Source organism: Patella vulgata, chromosome 3 (genome assembly GCF_932274485.2).
Source record: "Patella vulgata chromosome 3, xgPatVulg1.2, whole genome shotgun sequence".
In the NCBI taxonomy this organism is placed as follows: domain Eukaryota; kingdom Metazoa; phylum Mollusca; class Gastropoda; family Patellidae; genus Patella; species Patella vulgata.
In genome coordinates, this window is record NC_065881.2 from 54973398 (window position 1) to 54992034 (window position 18637).

An 18637-nucleotide genomic window follows, 5' to 3' on the forward strand; every position below is an offset into this window, starting at 1 on the left:
TTTCACAAGATTTTTCAAAGTGATCAAGGGCTATAACTCTGGCCTTAATTATCGGAAATCATCAAAAATCAATAGGCTTCTTCGTCTGATGAACTTAAACACTGTGTATAAATTTGTAGTCAATCGGATATTAACTTTAGCCTCTATAGCAACGAAAATAGCTGAAATTCAATAGGCTTCTTCGTTTCACTTATTTAAATAATGCATATAAATTTCAGAAATATCGGATGATAACTTTTGGCATTTGGGCGTTCACAAGGTTCAATAAAGTGAAACAAGGGCCATAACTCTAGACATAATACACCAAAATTATTGAAATTAAATAGGCTTCTTCGTTTCACTAATTTAAATCATGCATATAAATTTCATGATTGGGTGCTAACTTTTGGCGTTAGAGCGTTCACAAGATTCAATAAAGTGAAACAAGGGCCATAACTCTAGACGTAATAAACAGAAATGGCTGAAATTCAACAGGCTTCTTTGTTTCACTAATTTAAATGATGCATATAAATTTCAGAAAGATAGGATGATAACTTTTGGCGTTAGAGCGTCCACAAGGTTAAACAAAGTGAAACAAGGGCCATAACTCTAGAAGTAATAAATGGAAATTGCTGAAATTCAATAGGATTCTTCGTTTCCCTAATTTAAATATTGCATATAAATTTCACAAAGATCAGATGTTAACTTTTCACAAGGTTCAACAAAGTGAAACAAGGGCCATAACTCTAGACGTAATAAACTCTAGGCTTCTTCATCTCACTAATGCAAACAACATATCATTGTTGTGCTTCTAAAACCTTTTATCTCCGATTTTGGCCAATTTCGTTTTATATCATTTTCTGAATCCAACAACACTAACACACCTTCTGTAAAAATCTCGCATCTCTAGTCCAATTAGAATTATCATTTTAAGCATGTGACAAAAAGTCGGAACTTTCATTGGCTTAGCCACGTATCTCGGACACATGTTCTTTAGCAGACGACAGACACTTGTTTACACACCAAATGTAAGTACTTTTGCAAATCCTTCTATGCAGTTAATTTTATTAAGAAAAATAAAGCAATAAATATTTGATACTGTATCATCTATATTGACATTCAAGGCCTGCCCCCACGTTATCTACAAAAAAATCGCATAAACAAGTAAATACTTCTTTTGTAACAAAAAACATTGAACCCAAGTAATTATATCTATTGATTTAAAGTGAAAGGTTTTAATTTCAATAAAAAAAAACAGGAATTCTATGGTGTTTTTTACGTGAAATACAATATTTTGGGTATAGGATTTATGATGAAATTTATATCTCCTTACCGAGATACGATATTTTGACGTTATATTCAAAGCGATAATTATTATATCAAATCCACTTTTATTTGCAGATTAAAGTGAAAAATGTCCCGGAGAATGCCGTCCAAGTCTAATATATTTCAGTCAAGGGGACAGATGCTACTAAAGATGGCTTTAGAGAAATGACATACAGTTTCAGAAACACCAACATGTGATTTAGCTGAAAGCGAAGTTGTTCTGACTCGAAATACTAATTTATGTAGTAATATATATATTAGTATATTTCAAGTTTCATCAAAATCGGATAGAAATTGTGACTTCTAGAGTGTCCACAACCTTGGTATTACATACTTTTACACACAAGGAGTGGCCATTTTGTCTGGCAGTTTCTGTCAGATTTTTACGAAATTCTAACTTCACCTTCATTCAATGGTGATATAGTTAAACTTTTTTACAACTGAATACAAACTGTGACTTCTAACGGGTCCACAAGCTAAAATTGCAATTTTTCAAACAATCATGGGCCATAATCCAGGAAGTTACGTTCGCAATTATTGAAAGGATATAAACATAAATTTAAACCTTTATCAAAATCAGATAAAAATTGTGGCCTCTAGAGGGTCTACAACCTTGATATACCACATATTTACACCATTTGCTTTATATGAGGGGCAGCCATTTTGTCTGTCAGTTTTGGTCCGATCTTCGCGAAATTCAAACACAACCATCATTGCGGTGTAATGGTGATATATTCGCATGTTTTTTTAAATCAGATAAAAATTGTGACATCTAGGGAGACCACAAGCTAAAAGCGTGATTTTTCGTACAATCAAGGGCCACAATTCAGGAAGCTACGATCCAATATGCGCGAATATCGAAAGGTTCAATAAAGTGAAACAAGGGCCATAACTCTAGAAGTAATCAAAGGAAATTGCTGAAATTCAATAGGCTTCTTCATTTCACTAATTCAAATAATGCATATAAATTTCACAAAGATGGGATGATAACTTTTGGCGTTGGAGCGATCACACAGTTCAATAAAGTGAAACAAGGGCCATAACTCTTGATGTAATAAACGGATATTGCTGAAATTCAATAGGGTTCTTTGTTTCACTAATTTAAATAATGCATATAAATTTCAAAAATTAATTATTATACATCATTAATCAATTGGGTTGTTTATTTTTTAACAGAGACTGAGAAATTAAACACTTGTAAATTGGACACTCATTATCAAAACTGAATGGTCAGCTTTAAACTGGACAGATGTACAAATTAAACGATTTATGGTGATTTTAAACACTTTTTACGAATTTTTAAACAAAGATTGGATATTAAACAAATGTGACAGAAATTAGTGCTAGATACACAAGATAAAATGGGTGTATTCCCACGAAGGCGCAGTTATTGAGCGTGGTGATTTTAAACACTTTTTGCGAATTTTTAAACAAAGATTGAATATTAAACAAATGTGAAAGAAATTAGTGCTAGATACACAAGATAAAATGGGTGTATTCCCATGAAGACGCAGTTATTGAGCGTGACCAAAATTAATCCTTCCCACGAAGGCGCAGATATCAACTTGTTGGCTTTCGTTTGAAGAGAGACATGTTGTTATTAGGACCCAATTAACGGTGTTAAAGATTTTATGAATTTATGTTCACTCTGAATTTTATTCACCAATTTTGCAACAAGAACAAATTATCAATGAGATTAGAATCGTTCAGTATGCTGGGGGACAGGAAACACCAAGGAAAGGATACAAATATGTTCAAATCCAAAGTCAGCTCCAGGAATTTGGCGAAATTAAACTTATTTTTGTTATAGTATAGTTATGTTTTTATTTCTTATTTGGCGAAATTAAATTAATTTTTGTTATAGTATAGTTACTTGTATGTTTATATTTCTTATGCCATAACTGATGCTAAAATGTTGGTTAATTAGTTACATTGGCGATTATGAAAGTGTAAATTCTTATCATAACAATCTATAACACCATTGTTACGTTTTTAATCCATTTTAATCCCTAGGGGCTGGATTCCCGCGAAGTCGTCGAAAACGACCTTTTTTAATCCGTTACGGTCAATAACTTGCTGAAATTCAATAGGATTGTTCTCTTTACTAATTTAAATGACACATGTAAATTTTATACAGATCGACAGATAACTTTTGATGTTAGAGCGTTCCTAAGGTGCAACAAAGTGAAACAAGGGCCATAACTCTAGAAGTAATTGACAGAAATTGCCGAAATTCAAAAGGCTTTTTCACTTCACTAATTTAAATCATGCACATAAATTTCACAAAGATTGGATGTGTAACAAGGGCCATAACTCTAGACATAATGAACAGAAATGAAATGAAATGGGGTTTAACGTCCTACTGTCCTGCTCCTAACCTGGGCTAATGAAGACGGGCATACGCCATACAGTGTGCTATGAGGGAAATTTTGCCCGGGCAGCGGCACTATCGCCTACTCTTATATCGAATTCCAACTGCCAAGGGATCTTTTGCGTGCATTCCAATGTATACACGGGACCTCGGTTTTTCGTCTCATCCGAAGGAATAGACAGCTGTCCTTGTCAGGCCCTCCGTCCTGCATCACTGACAAGGGGGAACCAAGCCGGAAAATCTGGATGAACTTTCTCGGCCAATGCAGGGATCGAACACCCGACCTCCAGGCTAGCGAGCCAGCGCCTTAACCACTTAGCCACGTGGTCCCTCATAATGAACAGAAATTATTGAAATAAATATCCTTCTTCATCTCACTAATGTAAACCACATATACTATTCAAAAAAAGTAGGGGATATTTGATTTTTAAGTGTTATTAAAGTCACCTAATGAAACTGACGAAGAAACAAATGACAAAATGAAATGAAGTTCACATTCATCGATTTATTCCAAATGATAGTTAGACTAAGTAAGGCACAGACTGACCATTATAAGGGTAAAATGATACCCGGGGTCAAACAGCAAAGTTACCACAGCATCACAACCAAGTCAGTAACGGGTAAATCCTCCTCTGTTTGCCAAACAAGCATTGATCCGACGTGGCATACTCCTAATGAGACGTCTAAGGTCATTTTGGTCCAGATTGTCCCATTCCTGTTGCATTGGCAGGACGTTGTTGACGTTGACGTAACCTCTGTCCAAGCATGTCCCAGACATGCTCGATGGGGGAGAGGTCGGGACTCAGTGCTGGCCAAGGTAATGTGGTGATGTTCTGTTGTTGGAGGTAACCTGTAACGATCCTGGCCCTGTGACATCTTGCGTTGTCATCCTGGAAGATGAAACGGCGGCCATGACGTCGTGCGAACGGCACAACATGGACTGCCAAGATGTTGTCCCGGTAGTACTGGCCTGTAACACGCCCTGCAACAACATGTAAAGCCGTTCTTCCAGCAACAGTGATGCCTCCCCACACCATAACAGAACCACCCCCAAATCGATCATGTCTGATGACGTTAACGTCTTGGAAGCGCTCGTTTCGACGACGCCACACCCTCCTACGTCTGTCCAAAAAATCAACAGTGAACCTTGACTCATCTGAAAACATCACATTGCTCCAGCGTCGATTATCCCAGTGTTGACGATCCCTACACCAACGACGTCTTGCCTGAATGTGATGATCTCTCAAACAAGGGATCATGCGAGGACGTCGGGCGCGAAGGTGACCCTTATGCAGTCGATTCCGAATCGTCTGGCCACTCACTCTCACACCAGTGTCTGTTTGAAGACGAGCGCTGATCTGATTTGCTGTGATGACACGATTTCTCAAGGCCAAGGTACGGATAAATCGATCCTGGGCTTGAGTTGTCGCCCTTGGTCGACCTGAGCGTGGTCTGTCCTGTACAGATTGTGTATCACGGTATCTGGACCATAGCCTGCTTATGACAGACTGAGAAACATTCATCGTCCGCGCCACAACCGCCCGTGTTGTGCCGATCTGTAGCATGCCAAGGGCACGTAACCTTTCATTTTGGGTAAGCCGACGCATATCAAAATTTGTTTTCTGGTCACTAAAACAATTAAACTGATGTTTCCACCCTGGAATTCAATGCCACAATGACTGTAACATTCAAAGTCAGAGTCGTGCAAATCTTGGGTTGGACCCCCATGATGATCCCAAGCATCACCTGCATTCCATGCGGTAGCTATTGGTGCGTTTGGGCGTCACATGTAACTGGAAATGTTTCTTCTGTTAGGTTCTATAGTGACTTTTTTCGTAGTCATTTGCATATTTTAGTATTATGCCCCCAAAATCAAATATCCCCTACTTTTTTTGAATAGTATATATCAATTTTAAAACAATCAGATAATAACTTTTGGAGTTAAAGCGTTCACAAGAAATTGTGGACGGACCGACCGACAGACGGACGGGGTGACGGCAAGATACGTCCACATTTCCATGTGGGCGTATAAAAATTGGGTGTGGCTCTGCCCCTAGGGGTTGGATATGGAACAATTTAAATAGGTACCACATCATTTCAATAACAGGGTGGTAGTACCACCCTGTTATTGAAATGATTGGTATGCTGAATTTGACAACTGGGGGGGGGGGGGAAAGGACTCGAAAATGACAGGCAAATATTGAAAACAAAATGAGATAACTTTGAATGGAACTTATATTTTTGGAATCAGATGGACCTCAGCTATTCGAATATTTAGATCAAATTTGTAAATTGTGGAAATTAAAGAAATAAATTGTCCTGTAAAAAATTTTGTCGGCACAAAAAGTGTCAAAGGCAAAATTCAAAATTTTCAAATACCAAAAATTTGACCCTGATCAAGACTATCCAGAAATGTATTTATTTCGTAAATATGAGACGTATCCTTAAACTACGGCCCATAGTGTTCATTTTCACATTCATTAACGTGGATTTTTCACAATTTTTTCATATTCAATTCAAAATGGTGACTATCAGTTGACCAAAATCAAAATTCTGCTGCGATAGATATTTAGGCATTCCTTCAAGGATTCAGAAAATTAACTCCCATGCAGTCCTGCTCCCATGTCTGTAACAGTGTAAGTAAAATATCGCAAAAGCATTATGGATTTTTCACGTTTCAAGATGGTGGCACTTCCGGTCAGATCGACAAACTCCATATTTTGTGAACGCATCAGCAATGCCTTAGCTAGTACAGAAAAAAAATTTCAAGGCAATCTGACCTACTTTTTGTTGATTTTTCTGAAAAGTATCGAAAGGAACCTGGATCTTTGGATTTCAAATTTCATCAAAATCGGATAACAATTGTGACCTGTAGATTGTCCAATAGGATAGCTAAAATGTATTTTTTTCGCACAATCAGGGGCTATAATCCATGAAGTTACAATCGATACATAAAACCTACATTTCAAGTTTGTCAAAATCGGGTAAAAATTGTGACCTGTAGAGTGTCCATAAACAAATTATGGGCGGACAAGGACAATGACAACATACGTATAAATAGAACTAAAGACTGCAAACAAGCAGTATAGAACTTGTCCCATCACTGATCAAAATTAACACATCAGATCAATCCAATTCAATAATTTGACATAAATTAAAAAGAGGTTTTGCTTCTTTAAATTCTCTATTATTTATATTAATTTATTATACAGTATATTTTTCTTTTATAAATTACATGTATGCATTCTATCAGAAAATCTAAATAACTAAATGCGATTATATCCCTTGTAAGCTCTTTTCCACACTACACCTCATTAAATGACATACTGAAGTTACTGTCCCTTTGATATCTTCTTTACATTAATCTATATGTACAAAATAGAAAATCTAATGTGGCAATAAAGCTTTTCACTTGATACACACCATCTGTATTAACCCCCTAATGTAAAACCTGTTTTACAACCTCATTAAAGGTGTTCAAACGAAAAAATACACATAAAGTTGTTTGTGGGTGGTTGTCAAGCAATATATACATGTACGCAGCCTCAAAGGAAGTGTTACACATTTTATGCTGGATTCATCACAGTACAGTCCAATTTACATTTATTTAGGTACATGTACCTAGCTGACTTGGGCCAGGAGTACCTAGATCTTAAGACAAGTGATAACCACAACTTTGAGAATTAAATACAGAATATTATACATTTATACAAATGTAAGTATGGTACTCTAACATATTTTTAAAATTTACTCTAATTAATTAGGATTTTCTACATAAATGTTTTGGTGCGTCTGCAAACATATATTTGAGTTTAAAAGCTTCTGCTAAGAGTTCTTCAACATCTTTATCCTTCCAATGATGTGTTGGTAAGTTTTGAAGTAACATCAGTATTCCTTGAAAATCTCTTTCCTGTTGAATGTCTTTGGAGAAATAATCAACAAATGCAGCACAAACATACAAATGGAAATCTGCAAAGCCATTTATTTCAGATAAATATGTGTCCCAAAGTCTTATCGTACAACGTAATGGTATTTCTCGCATTAACAGATTATTCATCCATCGGAAAGAAAACTGAAGGTATTCCACACAATGTTTTTCTAAGTGTGTGTTTAATGGGTTGTCAATTCGTTTGACAAGTTCGTGTAAGGCGTTTACTTTCATCTGTATTCCAGGTTGAGCAAACGTATAGTTATCTTGTATACCATCTAATAATTTAGATGTACACCAAAAACTATCCGCTTCAATTATATTTAAAATAGATTTCGGTAATTCAAGCAAATCACAGTTTTCCACCTCTATATCATTTTCAATGTATTCGAATAGAAAAACAACAAAAAATGGTGTAACTAAATCATTGATTCCCTGAACATAGCCACTAGCAGGATGTCTAATGGCCCATATATACAATATTCTTTCAAAAATCTCTTGAACCACTTTCTGTTGAAATAGATGTGCTAGTGACGTCATTCGAGGAATATCTTTCAAAATTTGCTTGAAAGTTTCTGAATGTGTATCTTGGTGACGAGTATCATAGTACTGTTCGATAAAACCAAAGTATTCATGGCGTTTTCGCTCCAAAGTTTCTTCCCTTCTATCTAAGCTAGCGGGTAAATATCCTGACAGAATTTTCCAAGCTGTTGGGCGAATACTTCTGGGTATTCCAGACCAGCTTAAGCTTCTTAATTGATCAAGATTTAGATTTGGTTCATTTAATAACTTTTTAAATTTATCAATCTTAGCTGCCTCCCTTTCCACATCTGTATTTTGGGCAAAACGTATGTGGGTAGTTTTAGGTGGTTTGTAGCTGTTGTTTAATCTGACTCCAAGACCAGGACCTGCGTGATGACTGTTGGATGAGGTATTGGCTTTACTCCCATCCAATTTCATCAGAGCATTATCTTTAGAACTCTGTGTTAAGGTTTGTTTGCTGTGGTTGTCTAAGACAGCTCTTGCTGTTGATTGTACATCTTTTAGAGACATTTGCATGTTGGACATTGACAGAAGCTCATCATCTGTATCATCCCATGCATCTGAGGTTTTATTCTCAAAATCTGCAAAGGTATCTCTTTTTGTGTATTTGGTTTTATCTTCCTTCTTTGGTGAACTTGGAAGTTTGAAATTCATTGGCGGATGCTGAGCACCATACACTGGACGAATACTACCAGGCACACTTGTCATAGAACTTTTCCACGGTCCTGGTCTACTCCCAGTCCCTTCCTTCATGTTCAAAGCAGGAACATTCGTGCTATGAGTCGACATTACAGTGGGCAATACAGGACACACCCACAAATTACCAGAAAATTCACATAATACTTAATTCATTGATGTTTCGCAGATCTCTCTATCCAACAACATTAGACCTCGTCTAGTTCATTTCTTATCAGGGTATGGTTACGGAGTTCAATTTTTCGTCACCATTTTTGTCAATCTTTCCCAGAATGCGTAGCGAGTAAGTACAGAGAGTTTGCGCAGTGTGATGTTGATATTGTATTCATCCGGGTATTCTAAAATCCCGGAACTACTATTAATAGTATTTTGAAACAATGATACCACAGAGTAACTCTGTGATGATACCACGGTAGCTGATTGACATCAGCAATGTTGTCATATTTGACCGATCTGTGGTGTTGTGTTATTGAACACGCTTCCAGTCCACAACAATAAACAATAGAAACAAAGATATTGGTAACTGAAAGATGATCGTTTGATATTTATAGATTTTTGACCTCCATAGAGAAACTGAAGTCTGAAGTGAAAAGAAAATCGGGACAAGAATTTAAGAAAACACTGACGACAGATGAGATTGGGGATACGTTTTCACCCAAACTAATCACCAAATGAATACAGATTAAAATTACAAAGAATACAGCCTCATTATTTCAAGTGAGTAGGCCTTTTTATAATGTGTAGCTAGGTATACACGTCACTACTTTTCTCTCCTTTCCGAATAACAGTAAGCAGTAGAAACCCACAAAAAGCACTGAGAAAGGTTTAAAATTGTCTTGATATATTTATCGATTATAGATCACCAGATGACAGAGAGAATTAAAAACAACAATTTAACTTCCGATAATTCCGTCCAAAGTTACTGCCATTGAAATAGCTTGTTGAAGCTCAAGATGCAAACACCGGATTTACCCCTGTTGTCAAATAATTCCGTCCAAAGTTACTGCCATTGAAATAGCTTGTTGAAGATGCAAATACCAGATTTACCCATGTTGTCAAAGTTGTTTGCTTCAAATTAATAATATAGTTTACACCTTTTTTTTTTAAGTTTTCGACTGAGTTGAATTATCATGGATAAAGATAACCAGCTTCATTTTGAGGCAGCTAATCATGGTGATGTCATGTTGGCTGGATTACGACACTTGCGTGATAAATGTCAATTATTTGACATGATTCTAACAGTTGGTGAGGAAGATTTACCGGTACATCGTGTAGTTTTAGCTTCTTGTAGTGAATATTTCAGGTAAATATATACAATTTATTTTGAAGGGGCATATAAAAACTCAACTAATCATTAAATTTTCAAATATTTTTGTTCTAGTAAAAGAGCTTTAAATAAAACCTGGTTGCGGTTTCCACTATTATGTTAAGTATTTGATAGCAGACTAATCCTGCTTTAAATTATGTAACAATAATAAATATAAAGTACCCTCTTTCAGATTATAAAAAAAAAAAAAAAATATTTTGTTTGAATGAAAATTTTGGATAATTGTGTATAAATCACTCAAAATGGGACATTCATGAAAGAGTGAATATTAAATTTATCTCATATCTACCTTAATTTTAATTAAGCCCATAGTTTTTTCTATGTTATTAAACATCATGTGTAAAAATATAAATTACAGGGCAATGTTTACTGATGGTTTAAAAGAATCTAAACAAGAATGTATTATACTGAATGGTGTGACAGCTACTGGAATGAGGAATCTTATTGACTTTGCCTACACTTCTAAAATCAACATAGATACTGGTATAAGGGCTACTGCTTATTATTATTATCTAAAATAAATACAACCCCAATTTACTTTTAGGATTATTTGAGTATTTTTAGCTTTGCAAAGAAAAATGGTTGAGTTGTTTTGATAAAACAAAAATGAGCTTACAAAGACTTTTTGCATGTGTTACAGCATCCTCGATTCATCCATGGGAAGACACTCCCAGTTTTAATAAATGTTAATTAATCGCTTACAAAAATTTTGTGCTTGTGTTACAGCATCCTTGGTATCCCCAGTGGTTTCAATCTGTTCCACACTACTAACCCTGGGTTCGTCCATATGGAGGGGGGTTGGATGGCCGAATGGTTAGTATGTGAACGCTGTATTATAAGGTCTGTCATTGAGTCAACTGGCATGGTTTCGATTACCCGGTTGTACGTGACAAGGAGTAGGGTTGCCTGCCCAACATCGTGGGTTTTTTCCGGGTCCTCCGGTTTTCTCCCACTGCTAAAGACCCCTACGCGAAATAGTGAAATAAAATTGAACCATGCGTTAGTCCCAAAATGACCTAGTTTATGTTGAGTGGACATTAAACCCCATTTCTCTCTCTCTATCTCATCCACATGGAAGACACTCCCAGTTTTGATAATAATTATTTACTCGCTTACAAAAACTTTAGTGCTTGTGTTACAGGGGTGATTATTTCTAATTACACACCTTGGGATGTTATTTCATTTGATCAACCATGCATGTTATGAAACGTATCAACCTGTTGTGACGTCATCAGAAGGTGATATCTGATATCGACCTTAGGGACGATATCAGATATCACCCTCTGATGACGTCACAACAGGTTTACGGGCTCTGCAATGAAAAAGGACACATTTCCATGTGATATAAAATAATTAATAGAATACAATATCAAAAAAACATCGTTTTATCCAATGTTTCGTCAGTAAAAACACTAACTTCTTCATGTTATGTATCTAAGTCTATGACGTCATCATTCCCACGATGTCATAACTTTCTATGATGTCATAACTGACTTCCAGTCATTTTGTATTTAGTTCTTCATCCCTGGAGAAGTTAGTTGTTTTACTGACAAAACGTTGGATAAAACAATGTTTTTTTGATATTGTATTCTATTAATTATTTTATATAAACTTATCTGAATATCATATGCATCATTTTGACTTAGTCAAAATTGATCCCATCAGACCGTCTGTATTTGGTTTGTGTGATCCTGTTTCTATTGCTTGGAAGTTTCACATTTCCATGTGGACATATATTGTCGTCGCCCCTGTCCGTCCACAATTTGTTTGTGGACACTCTACAGATCACAACTTTTATTCGATTTTGACGAAACTTAAATTATAGGTCTATCTCCCAAAGATTTTGGTTCCTTTCGATATTGGCATATATCGGACCATAACTTCATGGATTATGGCTCCTGATTGTACATAAAATCACGTTTTTAGCTTGTGGACACTCTAGAGGTCACAATTTTCATCTGATTTTGATGAAACTGGAAATATATATTTATAACCCAAAGATTTTGGTTCCTTTTGATATTTGCGCATATCAGATCGTAACTTCCTGAATTATGGCCCCTGATTGTACGGGAGAGAGAGGGAGAAATGTGGTTTAACGTCCACTTGACACAAACTAGGTCATTTTGGGACTAACACATGGTTCAATTTTGTTTCAATAATTCGCTTGCGCGTAAGGATCTTTAGCAGTGGGAGGAAACCAGAGGACCCGGAGAAAACCCACGAGGTTGGACCGGAGACCCTACTCCTTGCCACGTACAACCGGGGAATCGAAACCCTGCCGGTTGACTCAATGACAGACCGTATGATATAGCCCGCGCGTGCTAACCATTCGGCCATACACCCCCCCTCACAGATTGTATGGAAAATTGCATTTTTAGCTTGTGGTCACTCTAGAGGTCACAATTATTATCCCATTTAACAAACCGTTACACTGTAATAATGCTTGAGTTCGAATTTCGTGAAAATCAGACCAAAACTGCCGGACGAAATGGCCGCCCCTTGTACGCAAATAGTGTAAAAATATGTTATATCAAGGTTGTGGACCATTGTTGTGGGCATATCGGATCGTAACTTCCTGAATTATGGCCCATGATTGTACGATACATCACTAGAGGTAACAATTTTTATCCAATTTAAAAAAACGTTTGTATATATCACCGTAACACCCTATTGATGGTGATTTTGAATTTTGTGAAAATCTGACCAAAATTGTCAGACAAAATGGCCGCCACTCGTATGCAAATAGTGTAAATGTATGGTATATCAAGGTTGTGGACCCTCTAGAAGCCACAATTTTGATCCGATTTTTATGAAACTTAAAATACATATTTATAACCCAAAAATCTTGGTTCCTTTCGATATTCGCGCATATCAGATCATAACTTTCTGAATTATGGCCCTTGATTGTACGAAAAATTGCACTTTTAGCTTGTGGTCCCTCTAGAGGTCACGATTTTTATTGGATTGAAAAAAAAACATTTGAATATTTCACCGTTATACCTTAATGACGAATGAGTTCGAAATTCGTCAAAATCGGACCAAAACTGCCGGACAGCATGTCCGCCCCTCCTAAGCCAAGAGTGTAAATATATGGTATACAAGGTTGTGGACCCTTTAGAAGTCACAATTTTGATCCGATTTTGATGAAACTTGAAATATATCTTTATAACCCACAGATCTTGGTTCCTGTCAAGTTACGCTTTTTGTTTAGCTTGTTCTCTATCCATCTCTTTCAAAATGTGGGCGTATCCTGCAATCCTGCCTGGCAGCCACTGGTATTCACTTATTGTACAATGTTGTCAAATGATTCGGACGACAAACTTTGCCAGGCCCATGTTACTTAATTTCTTCATCTGACCATCAAGAACTTGTCTGAAACTCAAATTCTGGATTGTGTATCCACATCAGTTTTATTTGTAATCCGTAAATGTGAAACTATTCCCATAACTAAATACAGAAATGGGTGGGTAATATTCATCATTTTATTTTGCTTACTTCCAAGACGAATCTAGACATCCAAAAAATAAAATCTTATATACTCATATCTTCCAGCACACAGAGGATTTTTCGCTCACTATCGTGTTTATTATTCTACCACACAGCCCACTGATTTTTGCGTAAGGTATTAATGGGCATGGCATTGTTGGCACATTCGCTAACGTCTTGTCACTCGAAATTTTTCAACTGTATTTTCTACAAACTAAGGTGCACGGATCAGTTCGTTGTCCGAATCGTTTGACAACATTGCACAAAATGAATGTCAGTTTGTGAACACATGGTTACTAAAATGTAATGCACGTGCAACTTATGACTTGTTTTCTTAATTTTGTCCATATCAGTCGCAGAGCCTATATGGACTAAACCTTTTTCTTATGGGTAAAATCTATAAGGATAGATTCAACATTGATGTTGGTGTGGAAGACAAATATTACCCTAATACCCTCGGTCAATATGTGAAATAAACCAAGGCCAGAGGACTTGGTTTATTTCACATATCAACTCAGGGTTAGTTAATATTTGTCTCATATACATGTATATTTAATATTTATGGAAACCTTGTTGAAAATGATTGGTCTCCCCCTTAATTTGATAATATGATAATAGTCAAGATATTGTAGATACACTTTTTCACATTGCATAATTTGTAGACAACAACAATAATATAGATTGGAAAATAACATGGACAACTACATTGTATTTTGATAATTATTTGAAATTCAGTTATTTAATATTTGCATCTAGTTCTAAAACTATGCATTTATGCATGGAAATACTTATTTGATGTGCCACTGGGTTACCGTATATATTTATTTATTACAGAGAATGTTTATGATGTATTGGGAGCTGCCAATCATGTACAGATATTACCAGTTCTAACAGCATGTGAAGATTTTCTCAAACAACATTTAGATCTAAATAATTGTATTGATGTCATGAATGTTGCAGAACTTTATTCATTACAACCATTATACCAAGTAGCTCAACAGTATATCAGCAAAAATTGGTCTACATTTGCTCTATCAAACGATTTTCTTAAACTCAGTGTTCAAGAACTAAGCATTTTATTATCCTCTCATTTTCCCGTTGATTGTTCAGAATATCTGATTCTTTCATCAGTATTAGACTGGCTAGAATATAATTTTATTGAGAGAATAGAATTTGTGCCAGAATTGTTAGGAGAAGTAATGTTTGAATGTATAAGTGGGTCCGAGATGGAAGTTATATGTGCAAATTCTATATGGACAAATTTGTTGACACACGTTCCCGAAGTTCAAGACTTTTTAAAAAGAGTGGGGCAGAATCCTGTTTCTAAGGACTGGTTAGCTTCATCAGGAATATGCAATTTACGTGGATTCCAGCACTCGTTAATAGTAGCAGGTGGTTTTACTAACGAAGGTGGTCTCACTAATTCTGTCTGGTATCTTGATACAACTACTGGCCAACTGCGTCATCTGACAAAAATTCCCCATGTTGATCAGTGTAATTTTGGTATGGGTGTACTCAATAATAAACTTTATGCTGTTGGTGGTTGTTTCAATGATCAAATGCAAGAATTGATACACCCATTTTGTTTCTGTTATGATGCTCAAAGTGATGCTTGGGAAAGTATTGCTCCCATGTCTCAAGAAAGATGTAATTTTTATCTCGGTGTGCTTGAAGGAAGATTTTTTGCTATTGGAGGAGATCCACAGGCATCATTGGGTGTAGCAGACACAGCACCATGTGAATCATTTGATCCAGACACAAATACTTGGGTTGATATCGAACCAATGCCTGGTAACCGTATGCAGCATAGCGGTACTTCACATGGCAGACGGCTTTATGTTTCAGGGGGACTACAGGAACAAGATGGTGATGTTTTTGATGATTTATTGTGGTTTGACTTGAATACAAATTCCTGGTATAGAGGAGCCTCCATGAGAACTCCAAGAGCAGATCACTCCATGTTTGTGTTCAATGAAAAAATTTACATATCAGGCGGTTGGTTTTATGATACCCATACACAACAAAGAGTCATTGCTTCAACAATAGATTGTTATGATATTGAAACAGATTGTTGGGAAACTGTTGCAACATTAAATGAATGCCGTTTATTTGCTACATACACAATGTATAATGGATGTATTTATGTGGTGGGTGGTTGGAGGGGTGGTAACTATCGTAGAAAATGTAATACTATTGATGTGTTTGATTTAACACGTGGAGAATGGATTGATAAAAAACATCAACGTCTTCAAGTATGGGAACATTCTAGCTGTACAATGTATTTACCTAGATTTATAATATGACACATGGTCATATGGAATCATGGTACAATATCAAATGTGTTTAGTGGCCATCTCGTAGGGACTATGTTACCAACTTCACCACATCTCTGACATCTGACAGTAAATAAATCCAATGTATTCTATCACACAATGCTCACAATTGTTTCAATTATATATAATCAGTACAGATTTTATGCGGTCATTCTTTGTTATGCTGGATTTTTATGCTATATAATTAGGGTACATTCATATACTTTACCACAGCATCTAATGTTTTTATACGCCCACATTTTCATGTGGATGTATATTGTCGTCGCCCCTGTCTGTCCGGACGTCCGTCCACAATTGGTTTGTGGACACTTTACAGTTCTCAATTTTTAAGGGATTTCGACGAAAATATAGGTCTATCTCCCAAAGATCTCTGTTCCTTTCGAAATTGGCATCTATCTGACGAACCATAGCTTCGCGTTGTTAGCTTGTGGATACTCTAGAGGTCACAATTTTCATCCGATTTTGATGAAACTTGAAATGCATGTTTATAACCTAAAGATCTTGGTTCCTTTTGATATTCGAACATATGGGATCATAATTTCCTGAATTATGGCCCCTGATTGTACGAAAAATCACGTTTTAAGCTCGTGGTACCTTAGAGATCGCAATTTTTATCCAAACGTTAGGATATATCTCCGTTACGCCATAAGGCTGGCTGAATTTGAATTTTGTGAAAATTGGACCAAAACTGCCGTTCAAAATGGCCTCCCCTCGTACGCAAATTACTGTAAAAATATGGTATATCAAGGTTGTGGACCCTCTACAGGTCACAATTTTTATCTGATTTTGTTGAAACTTGAAATGTATCTTTATAACCCAAAGATCTTGGTTCGTTTCCATATTCGTACATTTTGGATCATAAACCAAAATGTTGATTGAGTTCGAATTTTGTGAAAATCTGACTCAAACTGCCAGACAAAATAGCCGCCCTTCGTACACAAATAGTGTAAAAATTTAGTACATTAAGGTTGTGGAACCACTAGAGGTCATATCACAAAGATCTTGGTACTTTTCGATAATCGCGCATATCTCAAAGTAACTTCCTGGATTATGCCATTTTTAGCTTGTGGACCCGCAAGAAGTCACATCTTTTATCCGATTTTAAAAATCGTTTAAATATATCACCGTTCCACCATAATGAAGGTTGAGTTCGAATTTCGTGAAAATCGAAACAACAATCCGACAAAATGGTCGCTCCTTGCATGCCAATTGTGTAAAAGTATGTAATACGGATGTTGTGGACGCTCTAGAGGTCACAATTTTTATCCGAATTTTATGAAACTTAAAACATATCTTTATATCCCAAAGATCTCAGTCACTTTTGATATTTGCGCATTTCAGACCATATTACCAAAGATCTTAGTTGCTGTCCATATTCGTGCATTTCAGATCCTAACTCTGGATTCTGGACCCTGATTTTGCAAAATGTGGACGTATCTTGCCTGGTAACCCCTAGTTCAGGTTGTTGTCAACAGGGAATCATTTTGTATGACAAGTTCCCCTAAACTGATTAACGCAATGATTAACTTGCATATATTTATCAACACATGTACATTTATGTTATATATTTAAAGGGCAAGTCTCGGATTTCACAAAACACTGTAAATAATAGTCATTTTATCTGTTTATCGAAACCCCAAATTGTGATGAAATGGTTTATTTACCCTGTCTGAAAATTTCGAATAATCTTATTTAGCCGTTTAGATTTGATTGCTAGATTTGCTTAACCCTTAACCGGTCATTGTCAACTATAGTCACCACAACGTTATACAGCTAAGTGGTCACGGTTGACTAAAGTCGACCACAACAAGAACCTTTTTTTTATAAGCCTCATTTGAGTATTTAGTTTCGTATTTAATTGATATGGCCACGCATGCGTGTCAGACAGGAATTTGTCTAGTCAAGGGCATTGAGAAAAACATGTCTTTGTTCAACATTACGAAAAACGTAATTTAACGATGTCGGGAACGTTAAAGACGCTCGAAGTGGTTGAAATTCTTATGAAATATTCTGACTCGATGACACTGATTCTGAAGACAATATTTCTGATGAAAAGAATTTAGAATGATTTGCAAATTATAGATCAACTTATCCCCTTCAACTTTTTTATTGGTGTCAAGGGTCTATCACTTATAATTATTCGGCAATAGTCAATTGAAATAGGCATACAAAATATTTCACGTCAGCCTTTATTTAGCCTGATCACTTGACGTCATGACGTCAAAATGACGTCGACCGGTTAAGGGTTAACAAGATTACATAACTCATTGAAGAAATTTCAATCTTCAATTACATGTATGTGATTGCCTAGACTTCACTTACCCATGTAGCGCTACAATTTCTGCAAGTATATGAATATGGTTATCCATATCCATACACAGCTTGGAATTGGGGACTTATGGCCAACCTTAAATGGAATTAGTATGTTTCTCTGAAGAAATTAAATGGCACTATTTAGTTTGTATTTGGTGCAGTACCAGTATTTAAAATATTGCATTATTAATAACTCTGGTTATTAGAAAAATGTCTATTTGTTCACCCATGCTATATGCTAGTTAACACAAACAGCTAGTGAGTATATTTATAGTACTGTTGGATATTTTGGAATTTCACACTGTCAGTGTAATAAACCATTAAATTTGTCCAGA

At 36.1% G+C, this 18637-nt stretch overlaps 2 protein-coding genes across 2 annotated transcripts; one reads left to right on the top strand and one right to left on the bottom strand.

Moving 5' to 3' along the window:
* Nucleotides 1–6841: 6841 nt before the first annotated feature.
* Nucleotides 6842–9114, bottom strand: LOC126815422 (TBC1 domain family member 22B). Its single transcript, XM_050541053.2, has one exon. It carries the CDS (start codon nucleotides 8934–8936, stop codon nucleotides 7437–7439), a length of 1500 nt encoding a protein of 499 aa, XP_050397010.1. The 5' UTR covers nucleotides 8937–9114; the 3' UTR covers nucleotides 6842–7436.
* Nucleotides 9115–18637, top strand: LOC126815420 (kelch-like protein 26). Its single transcript, XM_050541051.2, has 4 exons — nucleotides 9115–9560; nucleotides 9952–10146; nucleotides 10529–10653; nucleotides 14491–18637. The coding sequence occupies exons 2-4, from the start codon at nucleotides 9974–9976 to the stop codon at nucleotides 15957–15959; spliced, it is 1767 nt and encodes a 588-aa protein (XP_050397008.1). The 5' UTR covers nucleotides 9115–9560; nucleotides 9952–9973; the 3' UTR covers nucleotides 15960–18637.